The 18657-nt window shown below is 42.2% G+C and overlaps 1 protein-coding gene across 2 annotated transcripts in view; it reads left to right on the top strand.

The window, feature by feature from the left end:
• Nucleotides 1-18640, top strand: part of LOC147142541 (semaphorin-3F-like) — a 45336-nt gene extending 26696 nt beyond the window's left edge. Inside the window, exons 4-19 of one of the 2 annotated variants that reach the window (XM_086040442.1) lie at nucleotides 79-141; nucleotides 837-956; nucleotides 2026-2115; nucleotides 3597-3690; nucleotides 4879-4998; nucleotides 5129-5268; nucleotides 6234-6348; nucleotides 10186-10255; nucleotides 10376-10520; nucleotides 10748-10970; nucleotides 12323-12411; nucleotides 12575-12616; nucleotides 13147-13303; nucleotides 14506-14589; nucleotides 14855-14988; nucleotides 16119-18640. In XM_086040442.1, the coding sequence (XP_085896568.1) occupies nucleotides 79-141; nucleotides 837-956; nucleotides 2026-2115; nucleotides 3597-3690; nucleotides 4879-4998; nucleotides 5129-5268; nucleotides 6234-6348; nucleotides 10186-10255; nucleotides 10376-10520; nucleotides 10748-10970; nucleotides 12323-12411; nucleotides 12575-12616; nucleotides 13147-13303; nucleotides 14506-14589; nucleotides 14855-14988; nucleotides 16119-16568 (2136 nt within the window). In that variant the 3' untranslated portion in view covers nucleotides 16569-18640. The remainder of the gene's footprint in view (nucleotides 1-78; nucleotides 142-836; nucleotides 957-2025; nucleotides 2116-3596; nucleotides 3691-4878; nucleotides 4999-5128; nucleotides 5269-6233; nucleotides 6349-10185; nucleotides 10256-10375; nucleotides 10521-10747; nucleotides 10971-12322; nucleotides 12412-12574; nucleotides 12617-13146; nucleotides 13304-14505; nucleotides 14590-14854; nucleotides 14989-16118) is intronic. The other variant, XM_086040443.1, reaches the window with a different exon arrangement.
• The last annotated feature ends 17 nt before the right edge of the window (nucleotides 18641-18657 follow it).

Below are 18657 nucleotides of genomic sequence, written 5' to 3' on the forward strand. Positions count from 1 at the left end.
TACAAATTTAGACTGAGACGCCCATACGTGCAAGTGACGTAACTGTTTTTCAAATATTAACTGTTTTCCTGCTCATAGATTCACTGGCCAGTGTCTGAACGAAGAAAAATGGAATGCCTCGTAAGTGGGAAGGATGCCAATGTAAGTATGCCGTGACAGCAGAACCCGTAGTCCCAGCACAAGTCGTTAGATTTCGATTATTTCCATCGGCTAGACAGCCTTTTCCAAATGTGTTTTGTTAAAAGTTTGCCGTTCCCCCAAATCTAATTTTACACCACTGGTTGTAATTCTCGACTCATACTTTCACGACAACCGCAGCGGTAGCAAAGTGCCGTGCACAAAATACAAAACAATAATACAATCACAAATAAACAAAACAATCTTCTCCAATCAAATAAAACCTTGCACACTTCACTTGGGCACTTTGCATAGAGAAGGTGCAGAGTTTTATTCCGTCTTGTTTGAAGCTAGATGAGAGAGGAGCAAGATTGAAGTCTCCACTGACCAGAATGAGGGCACTGTGATCATAGATGTCGCAATCACAGTAGGCATGATGTTACTCACGTTTGCTACAACCTGAGTGTGAAAGTAAACAGGCAACTGTAGTTTTCTAACACATTGGAAGGTGAAGCTCCTCGCGACCGTACCGTTGCAGACAACCCAACAGCACTGACGTTGTACAAATTAAGAGAACATTTATCTTTGATCTTGATCATATGAAGAACATTAAAATGACACACACCTTTGTCTTATTTCTGCATAGCTGAAAGAGTATGAGCCTTTTTTTTTTGTGTGAATATTTTGACACAATTCTGGTCTGTTCTTAATCTCTTCAGGAAGAGTGTGCTAACTTTATCCGTCTAATTGAACCATGGAATAGGACACAGCTGTATGTCTGTGGGACAGGCGCTTACAATCCAGTCTGTACCTTTGTCAACCGAGGGCGTAAATCTCAGGTAAGTTACAAAAAAAATAAAAAAATCTTTTTTTTCCTCTTACATCTGATTCTATACTGTAGCCAGCTCCTGCTAGGGTACTTGTATGATAGCTAATGGTTTTCCAACACTATTCGGCCTGTTTGTGGTCCACTGCCCGTAAGGAGGCACCTCAGACTTACTCACACACAGCTGCTGTCCCAAATGAGCTGTTAAAGCCACTCTGTTTAGCCTCAGCCTTTAATGGCACCACTTGAATTTCGGAACCCAAGCCAGGAATCATAACCTCCCTGTTCCTTCACATTAAAACCTCACGCTTCTTTAAGTATTCTACTTGTTTCCCCAATGACGACCATGGGACTTCAATAAAAAGTTCGATGTAATTGACTACTGGACTATCACTTGAGATTTCGATTAGAAACCGTGAAGAGAACATGCAGCAGCGAGTGTGGCTTTTATGAGTTCCTTCTTGCATCCGCTTTCTATATGGCCTCTTCGAACAAAGGTCTGGCATCTTTTCGGTCACCCATCGATCCAGCCTTCGCCACTCCATCCAGAGCCTCTGGCAAACTCCACCGTGTGAGAACTTGTGTGCAGTAATTGCAAGTGGGAGTTCCCATTACGGAGTGGCACTGGAAACTCCCTGGTTGTGTCTGTTGATGAGAAATATGTGTCACATTGTACACATATGAGCATTCCCGCGAGCACAATGTTCAGCACAAGTGAGAAATGTAAATATTAGAGCAACTTGGTACACTTTGCTCAGGTGCAACATAAGAAAATGTTGTTTTCAATATTTGTGTTTATTGCAATTATTTGTATTATACATGTATTCGTATTTATTGACATACTGCTTGGCTTCGTTAGCAGATCTCCAGGTATGGTTTTTGAGAGAACCTCAAACAAAACGTCGCCCAACTAACGAAAGAAATGTGCAAAAAACAAATCAGCCACGTGTACCTTTGCATTTGCTGAAACAGGAAGCCTCTAAACTGATTTTGCAAACAATTTCTCTCAAGAAGAAGTTCCCAGACGTTTTTTCCATTTGAGTGGCATAACACCCAGACTGTGTTGCTATCTCCTGTTTTAGACATCCATGTATCTACAGATGGCGCAGGCCAGAGGAAGGGCTAACCGTGCAGCTGAGCCCAGCGCTGTGCATGAGACACTCGGACTAAAGGTGTGATGTCGGCCCTGTTTGCACCGCAGGCCTGCATACTGCTTGGGATCATAATCACAAGACGCATGTGCCATTCCTTTGTTTGTGGCCATCACGTGTTCAAATTTCCAAGAACAAGCATGCTTTTTGAGCTCTTTGTGCACTTTGTGGTCTATCTCCCCACCCTGAGTTTTAACCGTATTTCTTGCTTTTGCTAACCTCATTATCCCCTCATTCTTTCTCATCCACACTCTGATGTGTTTTGATGAAAAGTCACATTTGTACCAGAGCTGGGTTGAAGCCGAATATATTCAGCCAGCTGAAATGTTCAAGTGACGTCGGCAGGACTAAGGCCAAAACGCACGGTATATAGTGACCTTGAAATCGGAGCTGCGACGTACTGCACAGTACATGAGGGACCCAAACAAATCTGAGTAATTTAGCTTTTCAAAGACAAATAGCCATCATTTCCTCTTCCCACACGGCACTCAACCTTCAACAGGAATGCTTTGCGGTCTCTTCCATAGAGGCGGCAGGTTTCGTCAGCATCTTACCCACTCCCACAGCAGGCTGTATTAGTCCAGAGCAAACACTAGTCATCCGTAGCCATAACTGGCTGTGCAACAAAGGAAATAAAAGAGCTGCATATTTGAACATGTTCTCCGAGCATTTTAAATAATTGAGTGAAAAAGTTTTCTCATCATATTATTTGTAGGACCTTGTAGCATATACATACAGCAGAGTGGTAAAATTATGACAGCGTGTGTCCTTGTAGAAGCCTTACATGTTTTGGACCTTTTTTTTTTTATTTTTAAAGTCATCATTTGGCATGGTTGAGATTGAGCTTCCAGCATGCTCTTGTTTGCACAAGTGGTGATTTTAATCAAATTTGAGTCGTAATATGTCGAGGGGTTTATGGGATAAGTGTGTCTCACGTGGCGCTGCAGTCGTTCCTCCACTACTGATGGACCGTGACCGACATCTCTGTCCCTACAGGGAATCGAAACGAGGATTTGACATGATTTGCTGGTCTTCGAGGCGCAGCCATAGGACATGCCATTGCATGCCACTGATTGAGTTATTCCCTCTCATAAATTCCTAACAATCGCTTTTCAGTGCTGGCGTGCTGAGATGCAGCCAGCAAGCAACCTGGATCTTTGTCTTGTTTTCACTGTGCTGGATTACAGGTGTCAAGCGTAGACCTGTACCACCATAGGCACCAAGAATCCGAGAAATATTTGGCATAGACTCCGTTATGCTGAGAGAAGCAGCTCGCTGCGCATCGGTTCTGCAATACAGTATCTTTAAGAATGATTTGAATTTCCTCCCTCACCCTGCATTGCATTTTTTTTGGTGCGAATGCACACTCATTATTCTAATACTCCATCCCCCATTAGGCTTTAAAGGTCCCACGGGAGTCAGAGGGAGCCTCATTTTCCCTGCACAAGGGAATCACCGTGACAAGATCAAGAGTGCTGAATTTATTGCCATCTCCGTTGCAGGAAGACATTTTCCATTTGGAGCCTGGTAAAGTGGAGTCTGGGAAAGGAAAGTGCTCCTACGACCCCAAGCTCAACAGTGTTTCCGCTCTAATTAGTGAGTGTCTCTGATGCTATTATTATTATCGTCGTCGGTTATCATTGTCATGACTGTACAGTATGTGGTGCCTTGTAGCTTTCCAGCATCACAGATGCATTGGATTTTGGATGCCCCTTTCACGAAGGTGGTCCAAGGTCATAGGCGGACCTCACACTTGCCCTAAGTGACAGGTAGCCTCTCTGTGGGAAGTAAATAGCTGGCGCTGCTTTCCTTCATGAACTAGCGCCAAATGACCTGCACGGAGCAAATCATGCCATCTATGACGGATTTGCAGCCCATTTTCACTAGTTGGCATCATACAAGGGGCAATGTTGTCAAGCTGAGAAATACCGTCGGCTGTACGCCACATTACACATTAGATCAGATGTACCACATTTTAATGATGGAGGGGAAACTACATCATGCCGCAGAGAACGCTGAATAGAAAAGGGGGAGAGAATCTTTGTTTCCTCTGCACCACCTCCTGCTGTCACACTTGCTCTCCAGCGGGGCCCACACAGCAGCTGGAGGACAATCAACTTGCATTCCCGTGGCATAACAAGGCTGCCGTATACCGCACGCCCATCTGTCCGCGCGCATGCATGCGCTTATATTTTATGCCTTAATAATGCGTGGAGGCTTGTTGAAGAGGTTTAAGGGACTGTTTCTGCAAGTAATAATGGTCTAATAATGGTCATTTATGTTCATAATTCTTACCTTGTAAGGTGGAAATAAGATAAGAAAAACACGCACACATTAAAACTGACTTTAAAGGAAAGAAAGAAACTGCGGATTATACTTCTCTAACTGCTGCAAATTATATACTTGATTATACACACTTAATATTTTTAATTGTGACATTAATTTAGAATAGCATGCCTTACTTGTGCAACGTAATTGCAAAGAAAAATGGAATCGGCGTTTGTGTTACTTTGCTCAGGAGTTTTTTTTTTCCTATAATATTGACGTATTACTGAAATTGAACATAATTGCATGCTTTACTTGCCTTGTGGTATTTCTCATAAAAAATAAATAAATAAATAAATACATATTTTGGACATACAGTTTAAATGAAGCTGCAAAGCAGTTTGTGATGCGAATATCCCATTCAGGAAATACAGGACTGTAAAATACTTACTCTGTATGTTTTCAGCCAATTGTGGCTGATGACATTTTATTAAACTGAATGATTTTATTTCTTGTCAGACGGTGAACTCTATGCTGGAGTCTATGTCGACTTCATGGGAACAGACTCCGCCATTTTCCGGACTTTGGGGACAAAGACTGCCATGCGAACCGATCAGTACAACTCCAGATGGTTGAATGGTAAATGTCGTACTTCTTCGAGACATCGCCATTAAATCCTCAAATCTTCCATCCATTAGGAGTGTCTCATCAAGTGATAAACAGGAATTGCATTCAGTGTGTGAAATATGTCAGCCTCTTCTACCCACAGATCCCACTTTTGTCCATGTGCACCTCATCCCTGACAGTGCAGAAAGGAATGACGACAAGCTGTATTTCTTCTTCCGGGAGACATCCTCGGAGATGGGCCAGAGTCCTGTAACCCAATCCCGCATTGGACGCATCTGCCTGGTGTGTACACGAGACAGAGTGTTTGTTTGGGGCTGTAAACATAATGAAGAAAAACCAGCATCAATATGAAAACAATCTTGAGTCCCCTTAGTGTGAAGAGTCGGCCGCTCTGTAAGTGTTTATGTGCTGAACTGGTGTTTGGCCAACACTGATGTGCTGGAATCCACATGTGTCTTTAACCTTCCTGGCTACAATGCGTCCCTCTGTCTGTTAGGCTGCCCTTTGCCCTCTCACCTTTTGACCTTACGGCTTTCTCTGTCTGCCCGTCCTACAACACTTTTGGTGTAAAGACCAGTCAGGAGTCATACTTCATTCATCTGGACTTTTTTTTTTTTTTGTCCCAATAAAACCTGCATGATACAGAAAATACAAAGTGAGACTAGAGTTCAGAAAATCTGGAGATGTGTCAGTAGTTTTGTGAGTTTGCATACATACGAGTTGATGCGCAAAAAGGGTGTATCGCAACATACGGCAAATATGGGCTTGCCATCCCAGCTGCCCAATGTTTGAAAGTTGCAATTAGTAAACGTGATACAAAGCATGGACCACAACAATATGACTCCGTATGTCAAGCCTCTTGGATTTTCTCGGCAGTATTGAACATCTTCAAAGTCGATGTGATTTTTGCTCTGTCATGGAGCAGTAATACTGTTTTAAAAATAATCTCTCACAGCAGTGTATTGTTTTTAAGGATGGTCGCTGGCTGAGTCCATACCAGCCTTATTTTGCTTTTCACTCCAGCACAGATGGAAAAGTGTAAATACGAGGAGACTGTGTTTATCCTCCCAACCCCCTTCCTCCGTTAAGCTTCCTCCTAATGCAAACCAACATGTTGAGTTTTGCGTGGGAGTCTCCACCTGTGGTTTGTTTTCAGTAGAGTAGGAAGATGAGTAGGCGGATAGGATGTGTGTGTGTGTGGCCAAACCATGGCAAAAACGGTTTTGTGTTCTCACCTTTTTGCCCAGAATGATGATGGCGGTCACTGCTGTCTGGTCAACAAGTGGAGCACCTTCCTGAAGGCCAGGCTCATCTGCTCGGTGCCAGGGGCAGATGGCATGGAGACGCATTTTGATGAACTCCGTGAGTACAACATACACGATTTGCGTTGTCCATTAACATTGCTATCGACACATTCATATTTCCCTAACTAAATCATCAATTACACATATTTTCCCTCCCTCACGGAGTATGCACTACCTCTTTTCCAACAATCGTTTTAGACCAAATTTCAAGTCTTAAAATTTTTTTTTTAAGTGAACAGACCGTTAACATATCACCTCAAATATAACACCAATACTTTTTCCACAAGTTAAATCTGCGAGGAGCCTTTGTGACTACCAATGCATGAAACCTACTATGTCATGCAGTTAATCATTTGGCCAGAAAGTATCAAATTGCTCAGAATAAAAGACAAAATGACTAGATTTATTTAAGGCATATTCAATTCCAAGCACCAGTCAAGTACGATCACATCTGATATGCTAAAAGGCAAACTCTTGGTTCTCTTTCTACAGCAGCACCTGCCAAAAGTGTCCCACATTCATACACGCTAACGCCACATGTGCCGGATCTTTGGCCCACATTGTTGCTTTCTTCCTTCTTTCCATTTTATGACCTATCAAGGGTACTGTAATGGGACACAGGAACCCCCACACCACCTTTGCATTTCCTTTCAAGATGTTTTTTTTTTTTTTTATCCTAAATTTGTGTGGAAAAGGGTGGATGGTCTGCAGATCAGATCACCAAACAGGAATGTGTGTGACTGTGAGAATAGTAGCCTCCCTGGTGAATGGGAGGGGGGGGGGGGGTTATGTATGTCCCTGTGTGTCTCACTGGTTTAAAATAGAGGCACGCAGTGACTGAGGACAGATGCACCAGCTCACTAATGCTCTTGAACTAATGTCAAGAATGAAAAGTGCCATGCTCAAGGTGTCTGATTAGAGTTGAGGTCCACTTTATCATGATGACCCAGTTCTTGCTTTTCATCTTAACCCAGCTGCAGTCCCGAAAAGTGCTTTTCATTGGTGACAATTATTCCAAGCCCTTTGAACAACGGTAAAGGTGACTCTGACTTTAGAAATGTGTGACACGTCTGTTACCGCGCAAAACAATGACTCATCTGTTTTCTTGCAAATGGCGCTCAATTTTTGTTTTGTTTGTAAATGGTTCTTCCTCTGCAAATCGTTATATGAGGACCTTGATGAAGGTTTGGCCACAGGAATAGATTTTTACCCTTTGAATCATTGTGGTAACCATCCATGCAATGGCCTCCTGTGCAGTGTCTGTCAAAGTTCATTAGATCATTGGCCACAGTTTTTGGAAGTCTACTCTCTGGACTTGAATGTTTCGGCAATTAGACGTGACAGCCGTGGCCAAGTGGTTAAGTTGGTCACCTGCCACCGGGGATTCAAGACCGTTTTCGAACTTGTTTTGCTACATCACAGTGAATAAGCGAGGTTTTTCCTGCAAATAATGGAGGATGCGTTTCAAAGAAATATCTGCAAATAGGTGAATTTGTGAATGTCAAGTTGCAAATATGCAGGGGTCCACTGTTTATCCCTCCAAAAATTCCCTACTTGCCAAAAGTTATAATAATGAGCACACAATTTCTGTAATTCGGCAGCCTGTTATAATACTGTAGCTCCACTAACTTTATCCACATTTGTACAGTTTGATTTTTTTTTCTTTTTTTTTTTTTTTTCTTAAACCATTTATCATTTTGCTTCGTGCTAACATGGTTTGAACAATTTTTGGCCAGAGAATATCTGCACTATTGCATTTTGGCCGTTTGTCTACGGTGCTATAACCGCAAGGAGCTTCGCCCGAACATGGAGCTGGCCAGCATCTCCTCGGTGAGGAATGCACCCCTGAGGGGATACGGCCAGGGATGGGAGGCGGTGCTCGAATGCAGCAAAGCGATGGGAGAGAGAGGACTAAATGGGACGGCAGACTTGAACCCTTCTGAACGTGCGTTACTCGTCAACGGACGAACTAACGGCAGTTAGAAAATTGTTTATTTATATTCACTTTTTTTTTTAAAGAGCTTCATGAATAAAGTTGAGTTGAGTTGAGGCTCTTTCTTCCCAGGAATGAACTCACATTACATTCAAGTCCCGGGAGGAATGCAACACTGTACAGACACCCCAATGAGGAGAAGAACAGGACATTTTCAGTTCAGATTTGGCAGTCTTCAAGCATCCTCCATGCATCATTCTGTTTGCTTTGCGCGCTGACAGTTCATTTCCCACGCTGGGAGCAGGGTTAAAATACTTTGGAATCTTTCATTATACTTTGATTTTTATTTCATTTGGACTCTTTTAAATGTTTTTATTTTGTTATTTTTCCACTAACTTTAATAGCCGTGTGGGACAGGTGCTTTTTCGCCTTTTCTCATGTGTTTGGAGCTCTCATCATTCATGGGGGCTGCATGGCATAGTGGTAGAGCGATCGTCTCCCAAACCAGAAGTTGTGGGTTCGATTCCTGGCCAGTGTGACCATGTGGAAGTATCCTTGAGCAAGATGCTGAAACCCCAGTTGCTCCTGATGCTGTGTCTTCAGTAGGTAAACATGAGGTGCATTTGTGAAGCGCTTTGAGTACGGAAGGCAGAAAAGTGCTATGCAAGTGACAGCCCATTTACCATCCTGTTTTTAGTAGCCTTACACCTGCGCCTATATAACTATTAAAGTCAGACACGTGAGACATATCACAGTTTTTCTTAAAAAAAAAAAAAATCTTTTAAATGAAGTTCCTCTAAATTAGGCATTTGAGAGATTTCAGAGCTCTGTATGAAAGGACATCTAAAGTAGGTTTTTAGTTTGCCATACCACTTGGATGTGATTCCCTTACATTATTGACCTTGTTTTAAAAAAAAAATATTTTGTTGATGGCATTTTGACATGCAGCATGGATGACTCATAGTTTGCACTCCTCCCGCAGTCGAGAAGGTTTTAAGTTAGATCTTGGCTCACACCGTCCAGTGTGGAGTTTGCCTTTTCTCCAGGCACTCCAGCTTCCTCCCACATTCCAAAAAACAGACATGTTAGGTTAATTGAAGACTCTATACTGCCCTAAGGTGTGAATATCACTTGCTATTTGTTTTGACTGCCGACCAGCCTCAAGTCAACTGGGGCATGCTCTAGCTCAACGTGCAACTCTAATGAGGACAAATGCAAAAGTAAAGGATGGATGGGTGGACTTCTACCTGTACATAAAAAACTAGATTATTCATTTAAACTCCTGTTCAAATGTCACACGACCCACCTGACCTTTTATTTCTATCCTTTCGGCTTCTTGTGGGATTTTAGAGATTTTCAAAGGGTGACGACACAATCCCACTTCGTCCAACGCCAAGAATTCAGTGGCATGTTTCTTCAACAAAGATGAAAGTCTTTTGCAGATGAGTTCCTGTTCTAGGAGGGGGGATTTCTACAAAGTTGGTTTCACAGGAACCAGTGTAAATAATATTTAAAGTCAACCCAAACATTTTTTTTTTCAAGAATATGTTCTATGCAAGCCCACTAGTTGAAACAAGGCATTCTCATAGTTATTGCGTTTGTGGGATAAGAGTTAATCCACTCGTTTTTTAGCCATCTCTGGGGGCGGCCATTTTGTCACCTCTGTCGACTGAAAATTACATCACAATTACTCAAGGCTCAGATTATTAACCAATTACGACTCAACTTCAGAAAACAGGTCAGCCCCCTGAGATGGCAAAAAAGGGGTGGATTTTGCCGCGTAACTCATATTCCACAAACGCAATATTAATCCGATTGCTGTGTTTCAACTTGTAAACCTGCTGGGAAAATATTCTTGAAAAAAATATGTTTGGGTTGACTTCCACTTGGGGTTGAGCATAATGTTGCACTCCCTTTCTCTCTTTGCAGTGATGTAATGTTGCCCTTTCTTTTGTCTTTCAGGTGATGTTTACATACAGCCAACACATGACACCAAAAACCCTGTTATATATGGAGTCTTCTCTGTCTCTGGGTTCGTTTTCCATGCGCTCAAAACAAACTCATTGATTTATAATTCCTGCTTGAATATAATAGCTGCATTTTTAGATTTTCACTTTTCCTGAAAATATTTCCTGTCCCATCCTTGTCACAGATCGGTCTTCAAAGGCTCGGCTGTATGTGTCTACTCCATGGCAGACATCCGCATGGTCTTCAATGGACCCTTTGCCCACAAGGAAGGTCCCAATTACCAGTGGGTGGCCTACACTGGGAAGATCCCCTACCCCCGCCCAGGCACAGTAAGTCTCACCTATAGAAGGTCTAACCCTGCAAGGACCCCACACATGAATCCCACAGCAAGCTGGCATAACATTGATTTTTCTTTGCCCTAAACCACAAATAGAAACTGTGTTAGCAAAATGCAGTGTCAGCACAACTAAACTGAGTATTTCTATAAGACGGGTCTTTATGTGTGTTTTTCTTCACCTGAGCCTGCTGACTGTTGTTGATTCTGTTCTCTCTGTAGTGCCCTGGAGGTACGTTCACCCCCAACATGAAGTCCACCAAGGACTATCCGGATGAAGTGATCAACTTCATGAGGAATCACCCGGCCATGTACAATTCAGTCTACCCAGTACACAAGCGCCCCCTAGTGGTGCGGACCAACGTGGACTATGAGTTCACCACCATTGCAGTGGACCAGGTGACTGCTGCGGATGGCAACTATGAAGTGCTTTTCTTGGGAACCGGTGAGTTGGGATCTGGTTTTTTTTGTTGTTATTGTTTTGTCTTTGCATTCACACAAATAGGAGGCACCTCTTTTATTCCCTCACTAAACGCTCAAGTGCCCGGAGTTGAGAAATCGTGTGAGGTGAAAAAGCGGAGGGGTATTCCCCATAATCATCAATCATTAAAATAAATGCATTGCTGCCTTTTGTGCTGTTGTGGACCACGGTGGTTTGACCTATTAAAGTTGTTTGTAACTCATTCTAGTCACAAAAAAAAAAAAAAAATGCAGATTTTTACCTGGAGCGCAATGGCAGATTAACACCAGGGAGGTGTGGAAGAGGCAGGGGGTAAAAAGAGGAGTGGGGGTGACATACATAACGACAACAGCCATTGCACAGTAAGCAGCCCCCACTTACTGCATTCTGCCACATTCCAACTGGCGTCTTTGTTCATCTGTGCACTAAGGAGCGGAGACTAATGGCTTTATACGTGATGCCGGCCGGGCCTGCTGGAGGAATGTGTTGGCTTTCAGCTGCTGTCAGACGCAACCATTCAGCCCACCATTGAAGACTCCCTGCACAAGTCATAACAATAAATTATGTATCCTGCTCACAGGAATGCCAACAGAAATCATGCATACAGTACTATTGATGTCTTATCAAGAAGGAGGAGCCCACCGAAAGTTTATTTTAGAGCAATGGTGCCCAAATTTTCTTATTTATTTTTTTTTTATATCAAAGGCTGCATGAAGAAATATTCAAGAATGTGGGAGCCATTTTGTCATTCTTCACATGAAACGTGCCAAAACCAATCAATCAGTCAGTACAAAGTAGGCAAAGATTTTCAAAGCACTTATGTACGATTACAGTACCCATATGACCACCTGCACAATGTATATCTAGCACAAATGTTATATGGACAATTATGCTTTTATATAAGGTAATAACTCCGAGTTGTGATTGACAAGAGTCAGAGTTGTCTATTATATTTAAAAGAATAGCAACTTACATTCCATCTTATTGCCATTAGGATTTTGGGATGTCCAATGCCCCTGAGTAGCAGCTTCAAAAGTAAACTTTCTCGTATACTCGCTCACCACCGCAATGCCCACCTTGCGCGTGCCTTATTAGAGGAGCGCCACCCAGTGTCAAACATTACACCAATGCAGACAAGCATTGGAAGCATAAGGCTTCATTTTCCCGCTAAACGTTACAGTGTAAGGAGATGACAGTCTCACGTCACTGAGCAAAGACGAGAAAGCCATGCGATCGGGGCAAAGTCGGGTCGGGTCGCGCTGCCATATGGCGCCCTCGGCAGTATTTGAGTGTTTAACTGACAGGCATGTGTGTGTTTATGTTTGTTTGCTCCACAGATAAAGGAACAGTTCAGAAAGTCATCGTTCTTCCCAGAGATGACCTGCAGACTGAGGAGCTCGTACTGGAGGAGGTTGAGGTGTTCAGGGTCAGCATTTTTCTTCTTACTATTTTGCATGTTTTGTATTTCACATGTTCTCTAGCTTAGTCTTTATCATTGCTCCCTTGCTTGCCCTCATAGTGACAATTGACAATTTCCATTTTAGAGAGACAAACTGCTTCATGAATGCATTTTCTTTTTGATATTTTAGGTTCCAACGCCAATTACAACAATGAAGGTCTCCTCTAAAAGGGTAAGCGTGTCTGCGCAACTGATGTGGTGAGGTGGAGAAGTAATTCATTTACATGGTAAAAACATTTTACGTGCGGTTCAGCTTGCTTTGTCTTTGTTTTTTCGACATCAAGGCATTTCTCACACTGTGTTATCGCACTCATAACACAGGTTCTCACAGTTGGTCCAACCTTTTGCAAATGACTGAATTTTAATCTGACATTTTCAGCGAAAGGTACTTCACTTTGAGAATGTTTGAGAATGTGTGAAATTATTAATGTAACAAAGTTTTACCTGTGTAATAGATCATTTGGATGCATCTAAACTTTACATTTAAAAGTAGTTGGTCTCCTCATCTGGTATTATAGACTATATTTTTAACGTCCGGTGTGTGGAAAAGCACTTGTAAGAGAAATTAATTCAATCTTACCATGCAAAAGTTTGTACACTGTCGATATGAGTTTTTGAGTTAGTTTTACTATTTGTGATGTGTGTCCTAATTTGGCATTGTAACAACATTTTCTTTCCTCCTCTCTCTCTTTGGCTCAACAGCAACAGCTGTACGTGTCATCTGCGGTCGGGCTGACCCAGCTAGCGCTTCACCGCTGTGATGTTTACGGAGAAGCGTGTGCTGACTGCTGTTTGGCCAGAGACCCTTACTGCGCCTGGGACGGCAAGTCGTGCTCCCGTTACTCCGCTTCCCAGAAGAGGTGAGCACCGAGTCAAAATGTATTTTATGCATCGCCCTTTAACCGCAAAGACAGCAGTGTCAAGCGCACAAACCCAGAAACTGTGGGTGTGTTCAGGGTGCGCTTAGTGGTTTGCACATTAGTCTGTCAGACTGGCTGGTGATGAGAACATTAATGATGGGACCGATTCAACCCTTACTCGTCAGTTATTCGCATCATTTTATAGGAGACATTAAAAAAATAAGTAGCTATGAGTTATGCATTTTTAGCTGAATTAATGCAGTACAGTAATCCTCAAATTTTGGTATGCGGGCAAAAGAATCCGCGAATGAATGAATAAGTAATCCAGTTCAGAACATTTGTGTATATAAAATATCTACTGTACAAAGCCTTCGCTAGCTTAATGCTAACATGCAATTGGAAATCGGGCTATTTATGTAGCGGTATTCTTACCCTTTAAGCATTTGCTCCCTATGCTTTTTTTCCAGCAGGTGCCCGTTATTGCTAGTACAGATTTTTCATGCATTCCCAATTGGAACCATTCGGCGATGGGGGGTGTGCTTTGGGGTTGGGTTGGTGCTCACGTATAGTCCTGATCTAAAAGTAATCGTGGGTGATGTCATACGTTCCCACAAAAATAACGTCCAAATATTTGTTTTTCGTATGTTTTCCTCCTGGTACCGAATGGTGCAGCAATACATGTAGACAGACAATGTAAAAATACTTACTGGCATACCGGTATATTCTTTATGCTTTGCGAAGCACGATTAATATTACTGTTGTACTAAGAACGAGCAGCCCAATGTGCATTGGAGAAAATGTGACAAAAACTGTTTTTAATTTTAGATCATTACAACCTTATGGTACGCTTTTTAAAAAACACGCACATAGAGATTTAGAGTAATATTTTCCCCTTTAAAAAAACACATTACACAAGTGATTTGTTGTTTTTTGATGGTAGGCCGGAGCACATCGGATTAGTGGTGTAAACAATTTGAGAGCAGCCGTCTAAAAAAATATCTCGAAGAAATAAATTGGTTCAAAGACAGTTTTCAACTCTAAAGGTGAAAAGTTCATTTGCGGTGTGACATGATGGCACTGGTTTGTGGTTTTAGACGTTGTGGAATTTGATATATTTACAGAATCATAGTCTGCCCTTGAATGCTTTGAATGGCTTTCAGTTGCTTTATGCCATTTTTTTTCTCTCTCTCTCCGCAACACTGGTCTGACCCCTTCAGACGTAGCCGGAGACAGGACGTCAAGTACGGGAACCCTATTCGCCAGTGTCGGGGCTTCAACTCCAACGGTGAGGTGCTTGTTCTTCAGACCATCCCCAGGTTGATGTTTCAGCTCTGGTTGACGCTATTTGTTTTATTAATCCGCTCAGGAGTGTGGCAACCGATCATGGTACTCATTATAATGGGCCCTAATGGTTGTATTATGTCAGTCTTATGGTAATCTGTGGAAGCCGAGTGCTTTGATTTGCCACTCCTAAGATTTTGGGTGAAGGGAGCTCATGGTAATGAGTGTTTTGTTGCCATGGTAACACTGTTCTCCTTTTTGCCCCGCAGCTAATAAGAATACTCTTGAGATGGTACAGTATGGGGTGGAAGGAAGCAGTACCTTCCTGGAGTGTCAGGCCCGCTCCCCACATGCCGTCATCAAATGGCATCTACAGCGAGATAACAGCGACCGCAGGAAGGAGGTGAGATGCAAGCAAATGTGTTTTTCAAAGAGTGTGCACATGGCATTTTTGATTTATCTATTAGAACAGCTCTAAACTTAGCGATAAATAATTCCATTTGAAGAGTATCACAATACAACGGTTGACGATTATTTCTTTTCAGTTCAATCCTGGGTTATTATTTTTCTCTCAGGAACCCTGACTCTTTTTACTTATGCAAAATACTCAAAAGGTTATAATATACATACTGTGGGCCCTTCGACTCCAAACGGCCTCTTTTCTCGGAGGCGATTCAACCATCAATATGCTCATGTTTCAACATGAATTTTCCACACAGGCAATTTTGACAATGGCTGTATCTGTTCTAGGAGGCAACATTTTGAATAGTGTTCGGGACAGGACTGTGGAGTATTCAAAGTTCCTCTGGTTGTTATACTGTAACCGTACAAAGTGGTGGTTGCCATAAAAAAAAAAAAAATTAAATGGCGGCATGCCCAAGTTGAACACCTGTGCATGTTGACGTGTACCAACAAGCATAACAAGTCGAATAATCTGAAGCCCACCGTGGGTTGTCCAATCGAAGAGCCTTGGCTAATTGTTGGGTTTGTGTTTGCAAACTGTTCTCCTTGGCATTTTTATAGAGCTAAATGACTTGGGAGACACATTATACACTCAACAGAATCACTTTCTCCTCTTTTTGTGTGTCCAGCAACAGCGCAAGCTTCATGTCACTTCTTAGTTGGCTTTTGCTCCGTTCCATTCATTCCTCTTGACCGCATACTGGAAGAATTTGCGTGAAGATATATTGCACAGGGTTAACATTTCCGATTGTCAGCCTCAAACGTTTTACACGACGTTGCAGGAGGGGGAAAAAAAAAAACACTCTTATCAAACACTACATCACTAAAACAGAATATTCTACAGCAGCGATTCCCCACATTAACTGAGCTATGTCGCATATTTTACAGTGTAGAAAAATCTCATGGCACATCACCAAACCAAAATGTCACAAAAAGGATACACAGTATGTTGTAAGAGCGATCTGCCTGTCTCGGTGCACTCACAAAAATCTGCACCTGTTTAGTTGAAGTACTCCATGAGATTACATCTCGTGTTGTTTTTTCAGCAGATGTATTCTTTTCTTTCTGTAGATGCGTTCTGACGGCAGGATCTTAAAAACAGAGCAAGGTCTGCTCCTGCGCTCTCTGCATCCTTCTGACTCGGGCATGTACCAGTGCACTGCCACAGAAAAGAATTTCAAGCACACCCTCGTCAAGCTGCAGTTGGTGGTGCTGTCAGGCCGCGCCGTCAACAACGCCCTGGTAGAAGGCGGAGGAGGTCTGTTGCCGTCTTCTCTCCACTCCAGCACCCAATGGACTCCTAGCGCAGGCCAGTACAAGGACCTGCTGACCATTCTAAGTCAGCCAGAGATGAGCCTCATCAATCAGTATTGCCAGGACTACTGGCAGTTTGGAGACCCCATGCTAGGCGCCCTTAAGGTGAAAGACCTGAAAGAGATCAAGGAACAGAAGAAGCCCCGCAACCGCCGGCATCACGGGGAGGTAGCGAAGGGAGAAGAGCCGGAGGATGTCGAGACATGAGGAGGCCAATTATGTACGAAACACCCTCGACCACCGCCACCCCTCCCACCCTGAAAACTGGGAGAGACTCATTGAGTGCAGTAACAAGAAAAAGATATTCACAAACCAGGAAAAATATCAAAAGAAACTGAGAAAAAGAGGCTTAGACACAGAAACACCCTCGACCGCCCCCCTCCAACCAACCCCCCCCCCCCTCTGAAAACTGGGAGAGACTCATTGAGCGCAGTAACGAGAAAAAAATATTCACAAACCAGGATAAATATGAAAAGAGGCTTAGACACAAACCCCAACATCCATTGTTTCAAACCGTAACACATATGCTACTTCAGTATTTATTGTAGGTTGTATATAGTAGGCCTATCATTCTGTGGATTTATTTGTACTTAAAAGAAAATGGGCTCTTTGTGTATAGGTAACTTTGGGGCAAATATTGTTGTTGTTAATTTTATTGTTGCTGTTACTGTCATTACCAAACTCATCCGTTATATGACATTGGAGACAGTTTGTGCTATTGAGTGCGGAAGCTGTATGGAGCCCAGCTATGAAGCTCTTTACGTGACAGGGAAAATGTATTGCTGATAAGAGGTGACGGGATCGCTGTTGTTTCTTCGCTATTTTGACCCGGTACCAGGACACCTGCAGGAACGACCTGGTGCACAACCCCCGACAAGGATGCATGTGGACTGACACTTAGGGGACCATGGACATGAAGAATGCTCCCAATTGTTGAGGAGGAACAGTTCTTTCACTCAATAATATTCAATTATTCACACTTTTTTAATCAGGAGAAAAACAAAAAGACATTTTTTTTTTTTTTTTTTTTTTCTCATCAAACGTATTCTGCTGTGAGTCACTCCTAGATGAACAATGCAGTAGAGTCAAATAGATGGTGGGGCTTTACCAAATGCAAACTTCATATATACTGAGACTGCGGTGCAATAGAGAGTCAAGGTTTTGTACAAAGGGCATTCTTTTAGTTTTAAGGGCCGACAGCTGGGGCCAAAATCAACAAGCACACTTGTGGACGTCTGTGAATACTGTAAAAAAATAAAAAATAAAAAAAATAAAAAAATTGAGGTTGGCATAGGTGCATAGACCTTTTGTTCTTCTGTCTTCTGACATCCATGTTTGGAAAGGTTTACTGTATACACAACTGAGCATTGTAACAATGTTGTGACACTAACCAAATATTGGGAAGCTGGCTTTCTTTGTGTGCATGAAAATGTATTTGTACTGCGTTTCTGATAAGATGTATGTGTGTGTGACCTGTTTGTTTTTTTTCTGTTCACCAGCCTAAGGGATGAATAATAGGCTATGAGAAGCATTGATAGAACAGTAAATGTGCTGAAACTCCAAACATACAGTAATTAAACATTTTTAGCTGGACATTCAAGATTTGGGGTACCGGTATATAAATGAAAAGAACTTCTTTTCCATATGTGGACAGAATCCACCCTTTTGAGACCATTTATTTGTACTCTCGCTGTAAACGACTGAGTTACTATAAATGATTATGAGACAGTCCTGAAGTGATTCCAAAAGTTTGAAAACTAAATATAAATATATTTGATTTCGACAAATTGGGCTTTTAACACTCATCACTTGCAGCTTGGCTCGAGAACGTCAATCCCGTACACCTCTGAAGATGCTCAGCCGTACTTGCTGCTCTTCAATTTTGTATTTTTCTGCATACCTAAAGTCGACCACAAAAACAGGCAAAATGAGAAGAAACGAGGTTGTCTTGAGGTTACGCATTCTTCTTACATGATCAGATTTTAAGAAAAAAAAAATGAAACGAGGCGATGTTATTGTACTGACGTTAATGTGTAAATGACTTGTACCACCCCGTTCCACTGTTGTTGCTAACTACTAAATTAAAACTCTATATTTTATAAGAATGGAATGCTTCCCCCACTCATTGTGATTAACTTGATACTGGATGTTTTCTATGTTCTGCCCTGAACTCTCTAGAATAAAGTTGTATCTGTTGAAGTGTTAAGTATGCACATTTGTGTAAAATACTCACCGCATTTACAGATAAACAACTCTCATTAAATACAAGTACAGAACTACTTCCTTGTCTTATTTT

Source organism: Filicampus tigris, chromosome 9, assembly GCF_054856515.1.
Source record: "Filicampus tigris isolate MCC_2025a chromosome 9, RoL_Ftig_1.0, whole genome shotgun sequence".
Lineage (NCBI taxonomy): Eukaryota > Metazoa > Chordata > Actinopteri > Syngnathiformes > Syngnathidae > Filicampus > Filicampus tigris.